Source organism: Oncorhynchus gorbuscha, linkage group LG03, assembly GCF_021184085.1.
Source record: "Oncorhynchus gorbuscha isolate QuinsamMale2020 ecotype Even-year linkage group LG03, OgorEven_v1.0, whole genome shotgun sequence".
NCBI lineage: Eukaryota > Metazoa > Chordata > Actinopteri > Salmoniformes > Salmonidae > Oncorhynchus > Oncorhynchus gorbuscha.
Genome location: NC_060175.1, coordinates 28261980 through 28280982, shown reverse-complemented (window position 1 = coordinate 28280982; position 19003 = coordinate 28261980). Strand labels below are relative to the sequence as shown.

Here is a 19003-nt window from a genome sequence, read left to right as displayed (position 1 = left end):
TATATTTCCATGATTCCAAAAGTTCACCCAAGTGTTTTGATCTAAATCGCAATTGCAACATTTGGTTAAAAATAAGGCCTAGTATTTTTGCCCATATCGTGGCAGTGTGGAAATGATCTCATATGACTGCAGGAAATGCAGAAATTTATGGAAATGCAGGAAATTATTTCAGGTTGAAGTTGAAGTGAACAGTATAAAACAGTCAGAATGGAGAAAGACCCATTGAAATCACTTAGAATATGTGTTGCCACCCTAGGGTCACGCACTACTCATAAAGTAAATTTAGAACTTTTGTTAATATAAAACATAAAATACTGTAAAAAATGTGAAAAATACCATGATATGATATTTTGGCCATATCTCCCAGCCCCAGGTACATCTGTTCTTCAGTCATTGAACGTAGTATCACAAACATTCAACAAACATTCAGGAAGTTAGAGAGAGCATATGATGAGCAAATGTCTGTCACCTGTTTCTGGTTGTTGAGGTGCATCTCTCGGTCGGCCACCTCGCGGCGGAGGCAGTCCACGTCCTGCCCCAGCTGCAGGCGGTCGTCCGTCTCGTCCGTGGCCTCATCCAGCTGCTTGGATAGGTAAAAGTTCTGTCGGTTCAGCTCGGCGTTCTCCTGGCTCAGCTGGGTCAGCTGCTCCTCTAGGTCTGTTATCACCTGATGGGGGGGGGAACACACACAACTGAACAGAATTCAATAAGTAGTAGTGTTTCATTGCTTTGCTTGAACGCACAAAAAAGTCAACATGCTATACCACCATTTCCTGCGTTTAGAATTTGTTGGAATTCCACTTACTGAGCAACTGTCTCTCAGGGCATCAAACTTGCGTTGGATTTCATCTCTGTGAGCCTGAAAAAACAAAAAGGATTATGGGTTCGATTCCTGGGGCCACCCGCGACTGAAATGTACTCACACATGACTAAATTGCTTTGGATAAAAGCATCTGCTAAATGGCATATATTATTATGTATGATTATTCTTGACCTCTGGTGTGATTTACATGAGGCAGGTTGATTGTGTATGTGCGTGTATGGCTGAGCAGGTTGACTTGTCTGGTTGTCCTGCCAACGTCCTCTCATATCCTCTCCTACCCTGAGGGCGGTGATCTCCTCCTCGGCCTCGGCGGTGGTGTCCTCCAGCTCTGTCTTGGCCTGCTGCAGCTGGCTCTCCAGGGCATGGCGTGCTGCTTGCAGCCCACTGATCTGGGACTCCCGCTCCTGCAACGACAATGTCAGCTCCGTCACCTGACGCTTGATCTCCAGCTTCTGCTCATCGTGCTCCAGGCCCATCTAGAACACCAAAGGTTAAAGAGTCAGAGGTTAAAGGGTCATCGCTTTGCTTTGGTTTTTATAATACATGGGTGTGGGTCTAATCAGGTATTAATTGTTTCTTTGGAACAGAAAAGTTGCTTGAGGTGATGTATCACTTGAAACAGCAACTGAAGTTGCATGCAAGTAGCTTTGTGTAAATGTCAGCCAAAGTCAACACTTTTAGGGCTGGTTTCTCAGACACTGATTAAGTCTGGTCCCTGGCCTAGAAATCACTTTCAATGGAGATGTTCATGGTTTTTAGTCCAGGACTAGGCTTAATCAGTGTCTAGGAAACCAGCCAATAAAGTCTTATTGTTGCACCATACAAGTGGCCCCTTCTCCTTTCCTCTGGATCCTCTCCCATTTATCAAATTTCCCCCCTGGGGATCAATGAAGTTTATTCAATTCATTTCAACTCTGACCTCTCTGAGCCTGGTCTCCATCTCCAGCAGACGGCTCCTCTTGCTCAGCTCCTGCTGGTTCATCTTCTCAAGGTGCTCCTCCAGCTTGGCGTTCTGGGCCTCCAGCTTCCCCGCCTGGGACTCCAGATAGAACTTCTGCTGCCTCAGCTCTGAGATCATCTCCTCCTGGGCTTTCCTGCCACAGAGAGAGAGAGAGAGAGAGAGAGAGAGAGAGAGAGAGAGAGAGAGAGAGAGAGAGAGAGAGAGAGAGAGAGAGAGAGAGAGAGAGAGAGAGAGAGAGAGAGAGAGGGAGAGAGATACCATTGAGGTTTCAACCCAAAATGCATTGTTTGGGGGATAATAGTAAACTTATTTGGCATTATATGCAACATTGGTTCTCTAAAGGGATGGCATGAGGGTTTAGTTGGGTGTGGAGTCCCAGTTGAAGGCCACCATACTCACAAATTTTTCTGTGTGTAGATGCTACTGTTAGCGGCTAGCTTGCTGGCCTCGGAGAGCTCGGCGATCCGTTGTTCCAGATTCTTCATCTTGGAGTCCATAGCGTTGATAGTCTGGAAAAGGAAGTGCATCACAATTTGATGTAAATATTTTAAATAATATGTGGAATAAAAAACAAATTTAATGCATTTCTACCTTTCAATTTAAGGGGAACATAAATTGAGAACTGGGGCGGGTGTGAAAAATGTCACAAGGGAGCACTGTATCACAATAATTGAGACGTGTATACAAAGTGATCCTATCTATTTATGAAGCCAAACGCTTTCATCACACACAAAAAAATATGTTCACTGTTCATCACTTCCATCAAAACACTGACATTTGAAACTGTTTAAGAAATGGTAGAATATTGTAGCCAGACCCATATATTCAGACTGGGACTAAATATAAAAGCCATATAAATTAAACATATGGCTCTGATTGTAGCTGCCGTATTGAAACACTAAAATAATAGAATACATAGGCTAAAGCTACATTTAGGTGCAGGCCAGAGTCCCTTTCTGTCCATGTCAAATGTCATCTGGCCCTGGTCCAAAATCCTATTAGCGGGAGCTAACTCAAGTCTATCACATTAATGAGATTACAGACTTAATCCAGGACTTTTCAGAGTGACCCGGTGTAACAGAATACTCTAAATTATCCCAGCCTTTAACCTCCACAAGATTCCCATTGACAAATTGAGAGTAGCGCCAAAGAAAACAAACAGAAGTTGGCCCATAAACATGTCAGAGAATCTGTCCTCAAACAATCACAAGCCGTAGCAGAGATCTCTGAGGCTCCTGCCTACATGGCCCCTTTTATTCAGCTTGCTCACTTAAATTGGCTTGTTCCTGTTCTATAACATGCAGCTTTATGATGCGTTTCATTAAATGTTATCATCTCCACTTTTATCTACGTTCTCGCGACTGACCGACTTACACACAAGCGAATTAATTCATTAATGTTCACTTTGCACAGAATTTTCCTCTCCAAAATGCAAGCACTGTTGCACTACACAGTTTTGCACCTAATGTATGGACAATCAACACAGCTTTGTGCAGAACATTTTTAAATAACTAGATTCAAAGTGCAGTCAGTTAAAAAGTGCAAAGTTCGCTAGTTAAAACTTTTTCGGCAGCGCCTTGTTTCATGTTGGTTTCTTAGCACTGTTTGATCACTGAATTGAACAGGAGAAATAAGGTTGGAGCAGAATTGATGAGATTGAGTTCTACTTCTTTCTCTGACAATGTATTATTTATATACATCTCTGTGAAAATGGTCCTTACTGCTTTCTGTTCACTTAGGAGCTTGCACTTCTCCCGGGCCTCTTCCTGGTGGTGGGCCCGTTTGAACTCCAAGCTCTCCTTGTCTGCCATGTCCACCTTCATCTGGGCCTCAAGGACCTGGGTAGTGTTCAGCAGGGAGAAAAACTGAAACAGTGAATGCGGCGGTACTACCGGACCATAAGAACACAGATTTCTGTTTTTCAGTTGCAAACATTGTTTTGCCACGGTCTACCGTATTGAACATGGCCCCTGGTTGAAGGAGATCAACAAAGCCAGGTGACCAGGTAGCTGACTTATCCACACTTTTCAATATAGAAAGACAGCCTGCTCATCATGCAGGTTGTAAGGATGACTGAAAGTCCATTCTACCTTAATTTTGTCCTCGTAGAGCTTCTCCTTCTGCACCAGGTGAGTCTCCATCCGCTGGGCTGTGGACTGGGTCTCCCTCAGGTTCTCCTCCAGCTCCTGTACCAGAAAACACACACAACTATGAATATCCACAATGTACACAATATAACAAGAAGAAACTACAAAATGAACCTAAAAGGAAACACAGTATGGATGATGAAAGCACAATCCACACAGTCACTAAGTCCATGACAGAGAAACTCGCTTGGAAGAGCTGTTTGTCCATGACACAGTGGTAGTGGTGGCCTTTCATGCTGGAGTGCAGCCCAGCCAGCGTGAATGTGTAAGGAAAGATGTCCCCTGTGTGAGCGGCGGATCTGTTGTGGCTTTTGACAGCAGGCGGGAAATCCCAAGAGAAAGAAATGTGTGTGTATGTGTGCCATGGGGCAGCAAGCAGGGTATTCCCTGTGTGTGTGTGTGTGTGTGTGTGTGTGTGTGTGTGTGTGTGTGTGTGTGTGTGTGTGTGTGTGTGTGTGTGTGTGTGTGTGTGTGTGTGTGTGTGTGTGTGTGTGTGTGTGTGTGTGTGTGTGTGTGTGTGTGTGTGTGTGTGTGCATCCGACTGTGCATATGTATACGACTGTGTGTGTGTGTGTATGTGCCCACTCTACCCTGTGTTCTGGGATAAGGGGGTAAGGAAGAGAGGGATAGAGGACTGGAGGGGAGTCAGCGTATTAAGAGGAACTTTATCCCTCATCTCTCACCAGGATCTTATTAGCCATCTGCTGGATCTGCTGGGATTTGGTCTGGATATCGTCCTTCAGCTTGTTCTCCCTCCGCTCCACCATCTCCAGACGCTTCACCTGGTTCTCCAGGGTCCTCTTACCCTCCTGCAGGACACACAACGTTAAAGTTCTTAATAATACCCACAGGACTGTCAACGACACTGAAATACATGGATTTGAATATGCAAACAATAAAACAAACAATCACAAATATTACTGTCTAGTCTGTACCTCGGTCTCTCTGAGACGTCGTCGGAGGGTGTCGCTGGGGTCGGCCTTGCTTCGCAGGCGCTCCAGCTCCCGCTCCAGACGTTCTTTAGCCTGACGGATGTTCTGCAACAGCTCTGTGGCTTCTGTGCTGGCTTTCACCGCCTGGGGGTCAAGGGTCAAATGAAACAGCGTGTGGAGACAACAAAGCCCCTTAGGCTTCATTACTTTTTAATGTCAAGTTTTCCAACACAGAGCGAGCAAAGGTCATGATTTTTGGATTTAATCTTTATTTAACTAGGCAAGTCAGTTAAGAACAAATTCTTATTTTACAATATCGGCCTACCCCGGCCAAACCCTCCCCTAACCCGGACGACGCTGGGCCAAATGTGCGCCGCCCTATGGGACACCCGATCACGGCCGGTTGTGATACAACCCGGGATCAAACCAGTGTCTGTAGGGACGCCTCTAGCACCGAGATGCAGTGCCACTCGGGAGCATTTAGCCAAGAATAGTTTTTTTTTATCACAACTGGTGTCAATTGTGAATGTCAATGACTCATTACATCAAAACTATTCAGCGCTTTGTACCTATTGGACCACAGTGATGACAGCTGATGACTAACTATTAAATTGGGTCCATTAAAGGGATAGGTCAACCTTTTTTGGCAAATATCTCACAACATTTCTAATTATCAGTTCAAGCAATTCCCATAGTGTGTCTCGTCAGAAGAAAACAATAGAAAATGTACCTTTGAAAGTTTGTCTTGGAGTTCCTGGATTTTCACTTGCTGTTCAGCATTGGTCTGAAAAACAGTATGAAAGATTAGCTGACTAATGTCAATGTGTGAAATTGATCTATTAATAATGGGACCCAATCTCTGCATGCTGAAGAAGGCGGAGGCCAAAACGCATCAGTGCAAGGCAATACATACATTTGTGATATTATCCCTTTCATTCCCTATGGACTTTACAAAACGAGGATTCAGAACCCAACCATTTTGAAGAGTATGGGTGAGCACATTGTCTATTATCTCCTCAGCAATACAGTTCATCCTTGGACATGACATTAGGACATACCTTCTCCAGTTTGCAAAGAAGCTCCTCTACCTCGGTCTTCCCTTGCTCCTTCGCCTTGAGGAGACATGCAGACATGTTAGCATTCACAGTTCACAACAACTGTAGATTACTTTCAGTGGCAACACAGGAAAAACCTCCTCTCCTGGCCTACTCAGTTTTTCTCTCTCTCACACACACACACACACACACACACACACACACACACACACACACACACACACACACACACACACACACACACACACACACACACACACACACACACACACACACACACACACACACACACACACACACACACACACACACACACACACACACACACACACACACACACACACACACACACACACCTTCTGGATTCTCTGCTGGTAGTCCACAGCCTTCCTCTTGAGTTCCTCGCTAGTGTTCCGGGAGTCTCGAAGCTCTGACTCGTACAGGTCACTACGGCGCCGGGCGGCCGACAGGTCCTCTTCCAGCTGTCTGATAGTGACCTGCATTTCCTCCAGCTGGGCATGGTACTCCTGAAGCAGAAGGCAAAGGAAGAGACATAATATACAGTGCTCTGTTCGAGACCACCTAAAGCGAGACCTAATCAAGACCGGAGCGAATCGAGTCAAGACCAGACCCGGAGAGGGGGGTGAGACCGAGTCAAGACCGAGACCGGGAGGGAGACTAGCGGTCCGAGACCAGAAAATGACAATGGCTGTAAGACCATGACTGTAATTTTGTCAAATCGTTACCACAAGAAGAGTTCAAAATGTGCATTATTTCTGTGTTCATATTTCAGAAAAACATATGGATCTTTTAAACATTCAGAATGGTGAAAAGAAATGCATGCTGAGGGCAAACAGAGCCACTCTACAAATGTTTACTAAACCCAAACACAGTGGGGAACAATAAGAGCCTTCTACACTTTCATAGAAATTCTAAGGATGAATAAAATAATATATTTATGTTCTGATTTAATCTTTTCAGTTTTTGTTAGAAATGTTAACACTGAAGAGAAAAAAAGATCCAATCAGGATTTTCCATTTGTGGTCTCTGGGGAGATACATTTAGCAAGCTAAGTCAGCCATTGCCGAGCAGGCCATCAGAAGCTTGATAGAATGCATCTGCCATTCAAATGTATTAGGGCAACATTTTGGAGTGACAGAAGAATCAACCAATCACATTGACTTGTAATGGTGGGACGGTTTTTACAAAAATGAATGGAAACTTCTGTTTTCAAAAAGGCCAACCGGTCACTGTCTGATCATGAGCAGTTCTTTTCCCAAGTTCTAGCTAGCTTTTGTTGTAGGTTAGTTTGCAGTGGCTGCAGCAGGTGTTATTGAAGAGGATGTTGTAGCTTCTCCCTTTTCAAGAATAACTTTCAACAAGAAGTTAAGTTTCAAATGATAATCATCTGGTGGATGGAACTGTGTTTTTTCTATTGCAGCACGCTTGCTGTTGTTAGCCATCTCTTTGAAAATAACTTGTGTGAAACATTCTTGCATTTAAACCTTAGATTAGTGGTTACTTTGTGTGTTAAACGGGAAATGTTTTTTGCAATGCGTTGTAACAGTGGTACATTTTGATTGGGAAATGCTTTGCCTAATGGTTGTTTTGTATTCTTATGATTGGGCCCTACTGGCTTATTATGTCCGAGTGAATGTACTGCTGTCTTTCAAATCGGCCCTATGCAGTGTTGTAGTGGGTCCTGTGTGAAGGAAAGGAGCCCTGCGTGAAAAATTCTATATTTTCCTATAGATTTTTCCAGATCTTCACACTGATGTCCACAACAATGCTTGAACCACATCAGGAGACCATTTTTGAGGTCTGGGAAAACATATTTTTGGAGGGTGTAGTTGCCTTTTAATTCAATTGAGCAAAGCAAATGCCCTCCCCATTGATAAGAGTCTGCATTATATAATTCTGTCAGGTAGGCCTACATTGCAGTCAACATTTAATTGGGAAGGTTTTTTTGGAAAGCCTTTAGAAATGTTCATGCAAACAGTCATGATGACTGAATTGCACATCGCAAAGACTAAGGACCAAACTTGTTCAATCCCTGTTTTGCATACCCATTGTTGCCTTAGTTAGCATTTACTGGTAGATACACTACATTAGACAAAAGTATGTGGACACCCCTTCAAATTAGTGGATTCTGCTATTTCAGTCACACCTGTTGCTGGCAGCTGTATAAAATTGAGCACACAGCCATGCAATCGCCATATGCAAACATTGGCAGTAGAATGGTCTTACTGAAGATCTCAGTGACTTTCAATGTGGCACCATCATAGGATGCCACCTTTCCAACAAGTCAGTTAGTCAAATCTCTACCCTTCTACCCTGCTACAGCTCAACTGTAGGTGCTGTTATTGTGAAGTGGAAACATCTAGGAGCAGCAACGGCTCAGCTGCGAAGTGGTAGGGCACACAAGCTCACAGAACGGGACCACAGAGTGCTGAAGCGCATAAAAATCATCTGTCCTCGGTTGCAACACTCACTACCAAGTTCCAAACTGCCTCTGGAAGCAATGTCAGCACAATAACCGTTCGTCGGAAGCTTTATGAAATGGGTTTCCATGGCTGAGCAGCCGCACACAAGCCTAAGTTCACCATTTGCAATGCCAAGCATCACCTGGAGTGGTGTAAAGCTCACCGCCATTGGACTCTGGAGCAGTGGAAACACATTCTCTGGAGTGATGAATCATGCTTCAAAATCTGGCGGTCTGACGTCAAATCTGGGTTTGGCGGATGCCAGAAGAATGCTACCTGCCCAAATGCGTAGTGCCAGCTGTAAAGTTTGGTGGGGGAGGAATAATTGTATGGGGCTGTTTCTCATGGTTTTGGCTAGGCCCCTTAGTTCAAGTGAAGGGAAATCTTAACGCTACAGCATACAATTACATTCTAGACGATTCTGTGCTTCTAACTTTGTAGCAACAGTTTGGGGAAGGCCCTTTCCTCTTTCAGCATGACAATGCCCCCGTGCACAAAGCGAGGTACATACAGAAATGTTTTGTCGAGATTGGTGTGGAAGAACTTGACTGGCATGCACAGAGCCCTGACCTCAACCCCATGGGATGAATTGGAACGCCGACTGCGAGCCAGGCTTAATTGCCCGACCTCACTAATGCTCTTGTAGCTGAATGGAATCAAGTCCCCACAACAATGTTCCAACATCTAGTGGAAAACCTTCCCAGAAGAGTGGAAGCTGTTGTAGCAGCAAAGAGGGGACAAACTGCATATTAATGCCCGTGATTTTGGAATGATGTTCTTCGAGCAGGTGTCCACATACTTTTGATTGTGTAGTGTATCATAAGTAGAAATACCAACCAGCTACGCTCTTGCTGCCTGCAGATAATATAATGCTGAAACTAGGCTGTGTGTGCTGTGCGCATGTGAATATATTTGACGTGTTTTGCGAATGTGTAGGCCACTTTGTGCATGATTTCGATATTGTACTACATCATTAATATGTCGTATACCTCCACTACACTACTTTGATACACAACAGAAGGGATTAAGAAGTGAGTATACGCAATGCCCACTGAAAAAAAGTGTGTATCGGGCATATACCTGTGTATAGCCACTAGCCCTTTTGTGTTTTACAAAAAGTGCACTCTCCTACATGATTTCTGGAATTACGGTTGCTGTCCTTTTATCATCAAGCGCGGGGTCACACACTGAAGGCCTATGTCCAATAGGTTCGCCAAAATGTCTATAATAGATCTAAAGACTTTTGTAACAATTTCCCCGTCTCCCCTTACTAATAGTGAGCACACAACTTTCTGAATGGAAGCTGATAATTGAGTTGCTTACTCCGCTGGTCTGGTTACAAGTCCTCACTGTCCGAGACCAAGTAGAAATGTATCTGACACGAGAGACTCAATATGTGGTCTCAGGATCGGACATCTCGAGAACTACAAAACTGTTGATACAGTGCATTTGGAAAGTATTCAGACCCCTTTACGTTTTCCTAATTTTGTTTCACTACAGCCTTATGCTAAAATGTATTAAATAAAAAACTCTGAAATCTACAAACACAATAACCCATAATGACAAAGCGAAAACATTTTTTTTTGCTAATACATAAAAAATAAAAACAAATATTTTTTTCATAAATATTCAGACCCTTTGCTATGAGACTGTCCGGTTTCCATTGATCATCCGTGAGACATTTCTACAAGTTGATTGGAGTCCACCTGTGGTAAATTAAATTAATTGGACATTATTTTGGAAAGGCACACACCTGTCTATATAAGGTCCTACAGTTGACAGTGCATGTCAGATCAAAAACCAAGCCATGAGGTCGAAGGAATTGTCCGTAGAGCTCCGATTCAGGATTGTGTCGAGGCACAGATCTGAGGAAAGGTACCAAAACATTTCTAAAGCATTGAAGGTCCCCAAGAACTCAGTGGCCTCCATCATTCTTAAATGGAAGAAGGTTGGAACCACCAAGACTCTTCCTCGAGCTGGCTGCCTGGCCAAACTGAGCAATCGGGGGAGAAGTGCCTTGGTGACCAACCAGAACCTGATGGTCATTCTGACAGAGCTTTAGAGTTCCTCTGTGGAGATGGGAGAACCTTCCAGAAGGACAACCATCTCTACAGCACTCCACCAATCAGGCCTTTATGGTAGAGTGGAAGCCACTCCTCAGTAAAAGGCACATTACAGCCCGCTTGGAGTTTGCCAAAAGGCACCTAAAGACTCTGACCATGAGAAACCAGATTCTCTGGTCTGATGAAACCAAGATTGAAGTCTTTGGCCTGAATGTCAAGTGTCACATCTGGAGAAAACCTGGCACCATCCCTACTGTGAAGCATGGTGGTTGCAGCATCATGCTGTGGGGATGTTTTTCAGCGGTAGGGACTGGGAGACGAGTCAGGATCGAGGGAAAGATGAACAGAGCAAAGTACAGAGATCCTTGATGAAAACCTTCTCCATAGCACTCAGGACCTCCAACTGGGGCTAATGTTCACTTTCCAAAAGGACAACGACCCTAAGCACACAGCCAAGACAACGCAGGAGTGGCTTCGGGACAAGTCTCTGAATGTCTTTGAGTGGCCCAGCCAGAGCCCAGACTTGAACACGATCGAACGTCTCTGGAGAAATCTGAAAATAGCTGTGCAGTGACGCCTGAGAGCTAATTTTAAATTATGAAACATTGCGAGCTGCTCATACATTTTACCCTAGCTTTCAAATAGGCTCTCTTTGTATTCTTCTGAATTCTGTTTTTCCTGGTTTGGGATTTTTTCAGTTTTTCACTCTCAAAATTACTATTATTCATAGAGAAACAATACAATTGGATGTTCTGAGTCCATGTCCATGCAGAAATGGAAAACCATTTTAAAGGGCTGAAAAAAAATCTCTCATGAATTGAATGAGACATGTGCGCACCACAGACATGCAGGGACAATGTTGCTGGAAATTATTTGGGTGACTGTGGTACCTTTATTTAAACAGGCAAGTCAGTTAAGAACATATTCTTATTTTCAATGACGGCCTGGGAACAGTGGGTTAGCTGCCTGTTCAGGGGCAGAACAACAGGGGCAGAACAACAGATTTGTACCTTGTCAGCTCGGGGGTTTGAACTCGCAACCTTCCGGTTACTAGTCCAATGCTCTAACCACTAGGCTACGCTGCCACCCCATTTTAATGCCAATGCCGGGAGATTGAGGTGTCTTATACTTGTGATATTTTTTCATGACATTTTGCGATGGAACACATGAAAAATACATACACTTTCAGAATTGTTTGGTGAGCTACTCATAGGTGGCCTGTGATCGAACTGCTGGAGATCCCTGCTATAATGACATCCAGCCTTCAGGATGGCAAACCGCTTCCTTATAATCATTATAAGCCAAGGCTTTTGACTCAGGCTTTCGACTCTGTCAATCACAACATTCTTATTGGCAGACTCAACAGCCTTGGTTTCTCAAATGATTGCCTCGCCTGGTTTACCAACTACTTCTCTGATAGAGTTGTGTGTCAAATCGGAGGGCCTGTTGTCTGGACCTCTGACAGTCTCTATGGGTGTGCCACAGGGTTCAATTCTCAGGCCGACTCTCTTTTCTGTATACATCAATGATGTTGCTCTTGCTGCTGGTGATTCTCTGATCCACCTCTACGCAGACAACACCATTCTGTATAATTCTGGCCCCTCCTTGGACACTGTGTTAACTAACCTCCAGACGAGCTTCAATGCCATACAATTCTCCTTCCGTGGCCTCCAACTGCTCTTAAACGCAAGTAAAACTAAATGCATGCTTTTCAGTCGATCGCTGCCCGCACCTGCTCGCCCGTCCAGCATCACTGGATGGCTCTGACTTAGAATACGTGGACAACTACAAATACCTGGGTGTCTGGTTAGACTGTAAACTTTCCTTCCAGACTCACATTAAGCATCTCCAATCCAAAATGAAATCTAGAATCGGCTTCCTATATTGCATCAAAGCATCCTTTACTCATGCTGCCAAACATACCCTTTGTAAAACTGACCATCCTTCCGATCCTCAACTTCGGTGATGTCATCTATAAAATAGCCTCCAACATTCTACTCAACAAACTGGATGCAGTCTATCACAGTGCCATCTGTTTTGTCACCAAAGCCCCATACACTACCCACCATTGCGACCTGTACGCTCTCGTTGGTTGGCCCTCGCTTCATACTCGACGCCAAACGCACTGGCTACAGGTTATCTACAAGTCTCTGCTAGGTAAAGCCCCGCCTTATCTCAGCTCACTGGTCACCATAGCAGCACCCACTCGTAACACGCGCTCTAGCAGGTATATCTCACTGGTCACCCCCAAAGCCAATTCCTCCTTTGGTCGTCTTTCCTTCCAGTTCTCTGCTTCCAATGACTGGAACGAATTGCAAAAATCTCTGAAGCTGGAGACTCACATCTCCCTCACTAGCTTTAAGCACCAGCTGTCAGAGCAGTTTACAGATCACTGCACCTGTACTTAGCCTATCTGTAAACAGCCCATCTTTCTACTTACCTCACCCCCATACGGGTATTTATTTATTTATTTTGCTCCTTTGCACCCCAGTATCTCTACCTGCACATTCATCTTCTGCCCATCTACCATTCCAGTGTTTAATTGCTATATTGTAATTACTTCGCCACCATGGCCTATTTATTTCCTTAACTTACCTCATTTGCATTCACTGTATATAGACTTTTTGTTTTATTTTGTTCTACTGTATTATTGACTGTATGTTTTGTTTATTCCATGTATAACTCTGTGTTGTTGTATGTGTCAAATTGCTACGCTTTATCTTGGCCAGGTCGCAGTTGCAAATGAGAAATTGTTCTCAACTAGCCTACCTGGTTAAATAAAGGTGAAAAACAAATATATATATATTGTCAAAATAAGTACGCTTTTCCATTTATGATTCACCAACCCATTTCTAATTGATAATATCCGACCAGGGCTAGTTTGTTGTACTAACAGCCGTAGAATGAGCCTCTCATTGAGACGGTGGGGTTAAACGGCTTGTACTAACAGCTGTAGAATTAGCTTCTCATTGAGACAGTGGGTTTATACGGCGTATTGTACTAACAGCCGTAGAATGAGCCTTTCTGCTGCTGGACAGTATATGATGATGAATCACAGACAAAAAGCCTGATCCCTGCTAAGCCTGATCCCTGTGGTGGGTGTGGAACTCTCCCTTCATACTGCGTACTGCCACAGAGGGCATCATTCACTGGCTCCTAGATGTCCTACCACAGAGATTCACACCAGACCAGAGAGTTAGACTGCAGCGCTACGCCAGGCTAGTTTCTACAAAGGATTGTGTGTGTGTCCTTGTGTCTATGTTTGAAGGGTCACATTATTGAGTTATAAGAAAGATAAATACTGTTGTGAGAGGAATTGGTAATGAATGCAATATACTGCATTAAAGTGTATATGCATTGCAAATGTGCAAGAGTTTCCTGTATGATGGATGTTCCAATGATGAACTTATAATGCATAATATGAGGCAGAGATGGAAGAGCGGAACAGTAACACTGGACTGGCTAGGCCTAGGCTACACAATGAACTAAAATGGTTCTCATCAACCATTCAGTGATTTCAGGAGTCCTGATCATAGATATACATCATTGGTTCTTACTAGAGTGAATTTGATTTGTTCTGGATTTGGGAACGTCTACAAAATGCCGTTTCCTTTAGAAGAACATCTAACAAGGGGAGACGTCTTGAGTTTTGGACACAACCCTAGTTTGTGTTACAACTCAAAGGCAGAGGGTTAGTTAGTAGGTTTGGTGCCGTATGTATCAAGTGTCTCAGAGTAGGTGCTGGTTTAGGATCCGTCTAGCCTTTTACGTCATAGGCTAAGATGGATGGGCAGAGGGGTCTGATCCTAGATCAGAACTCATACTCTGAGATGCTTGATGCATACGACCCTTGGTGTGAGTTTAGTAAGCATGATGTTCACCGTAGGGGAGTATAATTCTACCTGTTCCTTGATCTCCTGCATCTTGTTGCTCTGCTCTCTGATGTCATGCAGCAGCTGCAGAGCCTTGTCATCCTCCTGAGACACCTCCACACGGGCTGCCTCCAGGCTGCGCTTTAAGCTCTGTTCAAATGCATATATCACACACACATACATGCATGCACAAAAAAAAACACACAAAACACATGCACACGTGTCACATTGTAATTGAATCACAATGCATTAAAATAAATCACCTCAACATGTATTTTACTGCAACATTGATGTAACAGTATACACGCTATAAGGTAGTCACACTGAACCCTGATGTACTGTATGTATAGATGTAGATAAGAAACCAACACACTGACATATTTTGAGATCATGCACTATAATAAGGTACTCACGCTGCACTCTGTGATGTAGGTGGCCAGGTCCTGCTCCAGGATGGTCCTCTGGGTCTCAGAGGCCTTAAGTTCCACATCCTTTTGGTGCAGAACTGACTCCAGGTCAGTCATCTTGCGCTGAAACCTAGAGATCTCCTGCTCCATCTAGAGTGTAAGCCACAAGAGACAGCGGAATATTGTACTGTTACCCAAAGGTTTCTCAGAGTTGTATACAATTTTATCAAAGGAGGGATTTTGTCACTCAGAAGGTGCTTATATTTAAAGTTTGCCCTATATTACTGTCAATGTCACAAGATAGGGCAGGCGATATCTGGTAATCAATACATAATTAATTAACTGTTATTGTTTGGTTTAAAAGCTGATTCTAGATAAGACTATATTGGTTATAGTTGCACTGAAATCAATACCCAGCTAGAGAGTCTGCCATGTATGCTATGCTGCGCATCATCCACATTCTAACTCCACTACAATCTCCTAATTTCTCTGTGATTTTCAATTAGTTATTAAAATAAAGATAAAATGCTTATTAACATGTGGCCCATTTCCAGGGGAAAAAAGCTTTAAAAAAAAGAAGCTGCACATTACCTTGTGACATTTGACTTGAGTTTCAACTAGTTGTTTGCTTTTTAATATGAATCTTTTTCTCCATGGAGTTGGTTTTGGCAGGAGAGTTGAGGCCTGAAGCCACTGGCCTAGGAAAAGACATAGGGGAGAACACATTTAATACACCATTCTTTGACAAAAATAAATACATTTTCAATGGAACGCAAAGGCATATGCTCCTTGAGTTTGACAAATATGTGTCATTCTTATTGGCACTCAATAGCTTATTTCATGACTGCCATTCAAGCTAAAAAATAATGCATTTATAATACCATTTCATTTAGCTTTGCTTCAAAGCAACTAGGCCTATTTCTTCTCTCGATATAATTTGGTACGGCGTCTATCTATTCTAGACTATGTTGAGTCAATCTGAAAAGTCAAGACCGAGTCGGCAGACATTGAATTTGAAGTCAATCCTCTAATGCTTAGAAGGTTCATTTGTGGTAATTAGATGACTGATTGAGAGGATTAAGATATTAAAGGGAAGGGACAATAAACCCACCGCTTGATGTTAGAGGACGGAACTATCGACTTAAAATAAGACTTTCTTCACTTGTTTCTTATCATAGGCTTCATTGTTTTGGGGCTTATGCTTTTGTTGTCATAGGAGTAAACATATGATGTCTAGACCTAACTCTTAAAAAACGAAGACTTATCTTGCTGTCATTCCTTCACCACTACAGATCACAATATATCATAGAAATGAAGCGCTATGTGTAAGCTTAAATCTGACAGGGCCATCTCTGATGGCCAGCTCTGATGGAAAATGTGCTTTTATAGATTCAATCAAAAAGGGTCATGTTTGAACCATTTTGTATTTTCCCTGACTACTATAAAAAGATGTGAATGACATGAATTAATATTTGCATATGCATATAATATAGATTCCACTTTCACCAATATCTATCACAGAGAATCTTGTTTACATAACGACAAATGGCCTGTCAAATTATGAACATACAAACCATGAGAAAATAGTCAAATGTCTAAATAGAAATCTGCTGTGTAAACACAACAGCACATTTCCTAGAGTTATCAGTACCGCCAACACATTAATACAGATTGAAACTGACTGATACATTGAAATGATAGAAATGGGTACATGCATCCACCAAAATCAGCACCAGTTTTCCTTGAGGGCGTACTGAGCGAGATATATCCCTCATCTCAATGCCCCTGGGAGAGAAGGAGGCTGGCGAACAGCGAACACACGATGGATATTGCTGCCGGCATCACACTGTGCAGAGGTAATAGATGGATGGTCAGTGCTGGCTACATTGTCTAAGATAGCCAGGACTGATGGCTGGGCAGGTTCTGTGTGGTTACATGTTTGCACAGGTCAGCTACAGGAGATCCCATCTGCTCCAAGTCTGCTAAACAGATGCCCATTTGCATTTTGCCTAGATTGATCTGCATTTTCCCCTCATTGGGCATAACGAGCATTTTAATAAATTCTGCACAGGCAACACAAACTTCTATCTTGATTGAGCTGCTTGTTTGTTATCATTAAAAGCAGAGCAAAAAAGAAAACCAAAAACAGATCACTGTTTGTTAGAGCTCTACAGCACCTTGGGAGAGAAGAAAAATATGTGAATGTAAAAACAGGGAAGAGAGCGGGGGAGAGAGAAAGAAAGGGAGAACAATGGGGGTGGGGACAAATAACATCCCGGTTTCCATAGAAATACATTATCTTCACCAATCTGCATCCCTCCTTTCTCTGACTAGCCCAATCTTGCTTTTTGTTTAGTATTTTTTTGGTCTTTTTTGTCCTCCTGCTCCTCTGTATCTAGCAGCTTCTGCAATTAACCTGCCGCAGGGAACAGTTAGTGCTAGAAATGCAGCTGGTGCATTATTAGGGAATTAGCATTTAGCAAACCCCTAACTAGTTCAGTCAATTACCAACCAAACCACCCCACTGTCAAACTGGCAAAGCCGTTATACACCAAGGGGCAATAACAAAGACAGAGTCCTTTAACATGCACACAACTGGGGAGAAGAGGGAGAGTCTTCTCTACCTCACAGCAGTGCACGACATCGACACACTCACCGGAATACCAACCAGCTCTGTGAGGGTTCAATAATAGAAGAAAGCTACGTTCTCCGACCACACAGCTCTGATCGGTCTGATCTCCACAGCAGTCGAAGAGGTAGACAGATGCCAACAAACCACTGGCACTCCTCTTATTCTCAATCCCAACATGAATTTCTCATTCAGACAGCTGTGTTACAATGGTAAAAACGGTCGGTTAGAATGCATGAAATAGGGGCTTGTCTCCAAGGAGACAGGAGAGAGGGGGGGAATCCCCTCATTCGGTCTGACAGCACATCGCCAACAAGCCATTATAAAGCCACCAGCCAAGCACTGCCACTGCAGGATGAGAAAAAACAGCCAATAGACCCAGGCAGCATATATTGGTTGGAGGATACCTGGAGAGTGTTGCTGTGGAGTTGCTGTGGCAATGCTCAATTTCAACCCACAAGGCAAACCAGCCACCACCTGTGACTGACCCTTATCAAGGGGAGAGGAGAGGGGTTCGACTGACTGACGCAGCTCAAGGTACAGTACTTACTCAGACTTGGCCAGTGCTGTCAACTCCCTGCTGAAGAACCAGCCTAGAAAGGGCAGGTCCTGGCCCTGGAAGCTCTGCCGCACAGGGTCTCGCTAGGCATCCGCTCGCCAGGGCCGAGGCTTCTCCGGGGGCTCCTCAAATTTGGAGGTATCATCTTCGGCACGGAGCGTCGGAAGTAAGGGAGGGAGGGCTGCGTGAGGAGGGAAGGGAGAACGAATGAGGAAGAGAGGGGAGAGTGTGAGAGAGGTAAGCCGTGAAAGAGGCAACAGATTTTTTTAAATGGGGGAAGTGATAGAAGAATGAGGCAGGAGAAGGGATGTAGCACAGCAACTGGCGTACACACACACACACACGCACACACAATCTCCTCTGTCTCCCTCCCCCTCTCCCATTAATACATACACTGTAGTGTCTCCCTCTCTCTCTTTCACTGCAGCAGCTCGGGCTAATCAGCTGGAGCCCTATAGCCTAGCACTCTATCTGCTCTGCTCTGCACTCACTCAATTGTCAACAAACACAGCCCCACAACACACAAACACAAACCAATCACACAAACCCACACACAATTCTCTGCATTTCAGACACACAGCAATCACACCATCCAATGATAATCTTTAACAGTATTTTATCCTTATGAAGTATTTGGATTCACTAACATTCCTTTGATTATAGCATATTTGACAAATAGCCCATTTAATCTGGGCGGGTGAACAGCCACCCAGGCCACATCTGATATGATAGACAATTAACAGAACATGTCAATTAAACAAAGGATCCTAATACAGTAGCTCTATGATCAAGTGCCTGGACAGGCGACACTCACAACGGAATTTAGCTACAATTTTATTTCAATCAGGGTCAAAACATCAGAGTTCTTTCATGGAAGGAAAGACATTCCAGTAAATCCTCTTATAAAATTTGAATTGCTCACAGTAATTATAATTTCACAGGTTCGTCTATTTACGCTGACAACAATTGTAAATAGTGACCATCAATGAGGAAATGTGCCATATCTGGTCAATTAAAGGCTCTTGCCGTCTTCTAATCACATCTCAGTGCTATTCAGTGATTCTGAACTCTA

General features: G+C 43.6%; 1 protein-coding gene across 4 annotated transcripts in view; it reads right to left on the bottom strand.

The window, feature by feature from the left end:
* The window catches only part of LOC124019314 (citron Rho-interacting kinase-like), a 53618-nt gene extending 35471 nt beyond the window's left edge, over positions 1–18147 (bottom strand). For all 4 annotated transcript variants that reach the window (XM_046334651.1, XM_046334654.1, XM_046334652.1 and 1 more), the window contains exons 1-16: positions 17923–18147; positions 15335–15441; positions 14750–14893; positions 14367–14486; positions 6275–6445; positions 5922–5975; positions 5594–5647; positions 4867–5007; positions 4615–4740; positions 3875–3970; positions 3506–3622; positions 2184–2293; positions 1743–1917; positions 1102–1299; positions 806–859; positions 470–667 (exon numbers count right to left, since the gene is read on the bottom strand). In XM_046334651.1, coding sequence (XP_046190607.1) covers positions 470–667; positions 806–859; positions 1102–1299; positions 1743–1917; positions 2184–2293; positions 3506–3622; positions 3875–3970; positions 4615–4740; positions 4867–5007; positions 5594–5647; positions 5922–5975; positions 6275–6445; positions 14367–14486; positions 14750–14893 — 1758 coding nt within the window. In that variant the 5' untranslated portion in view covers positions 15335–15441; positions 17923–18147. The remainder of the gene's footprint in view (positions 1–469; positions 668–805; positions 860–1101; positions 1300–1742; positions 1918–2183; positions 2294–3505; positions 3623–3874; positions 3971–4614; positions 4741–4866; positions 5008–5593; positions 5648–5921; positions 5976–6274; positions 6446–14366; positions 14487–14749; positions 14894–15334; positions 15442–17922) is intronic.
* Between the last annotated feature and the right edge of the window lie 856 nt (positions 18148–19003).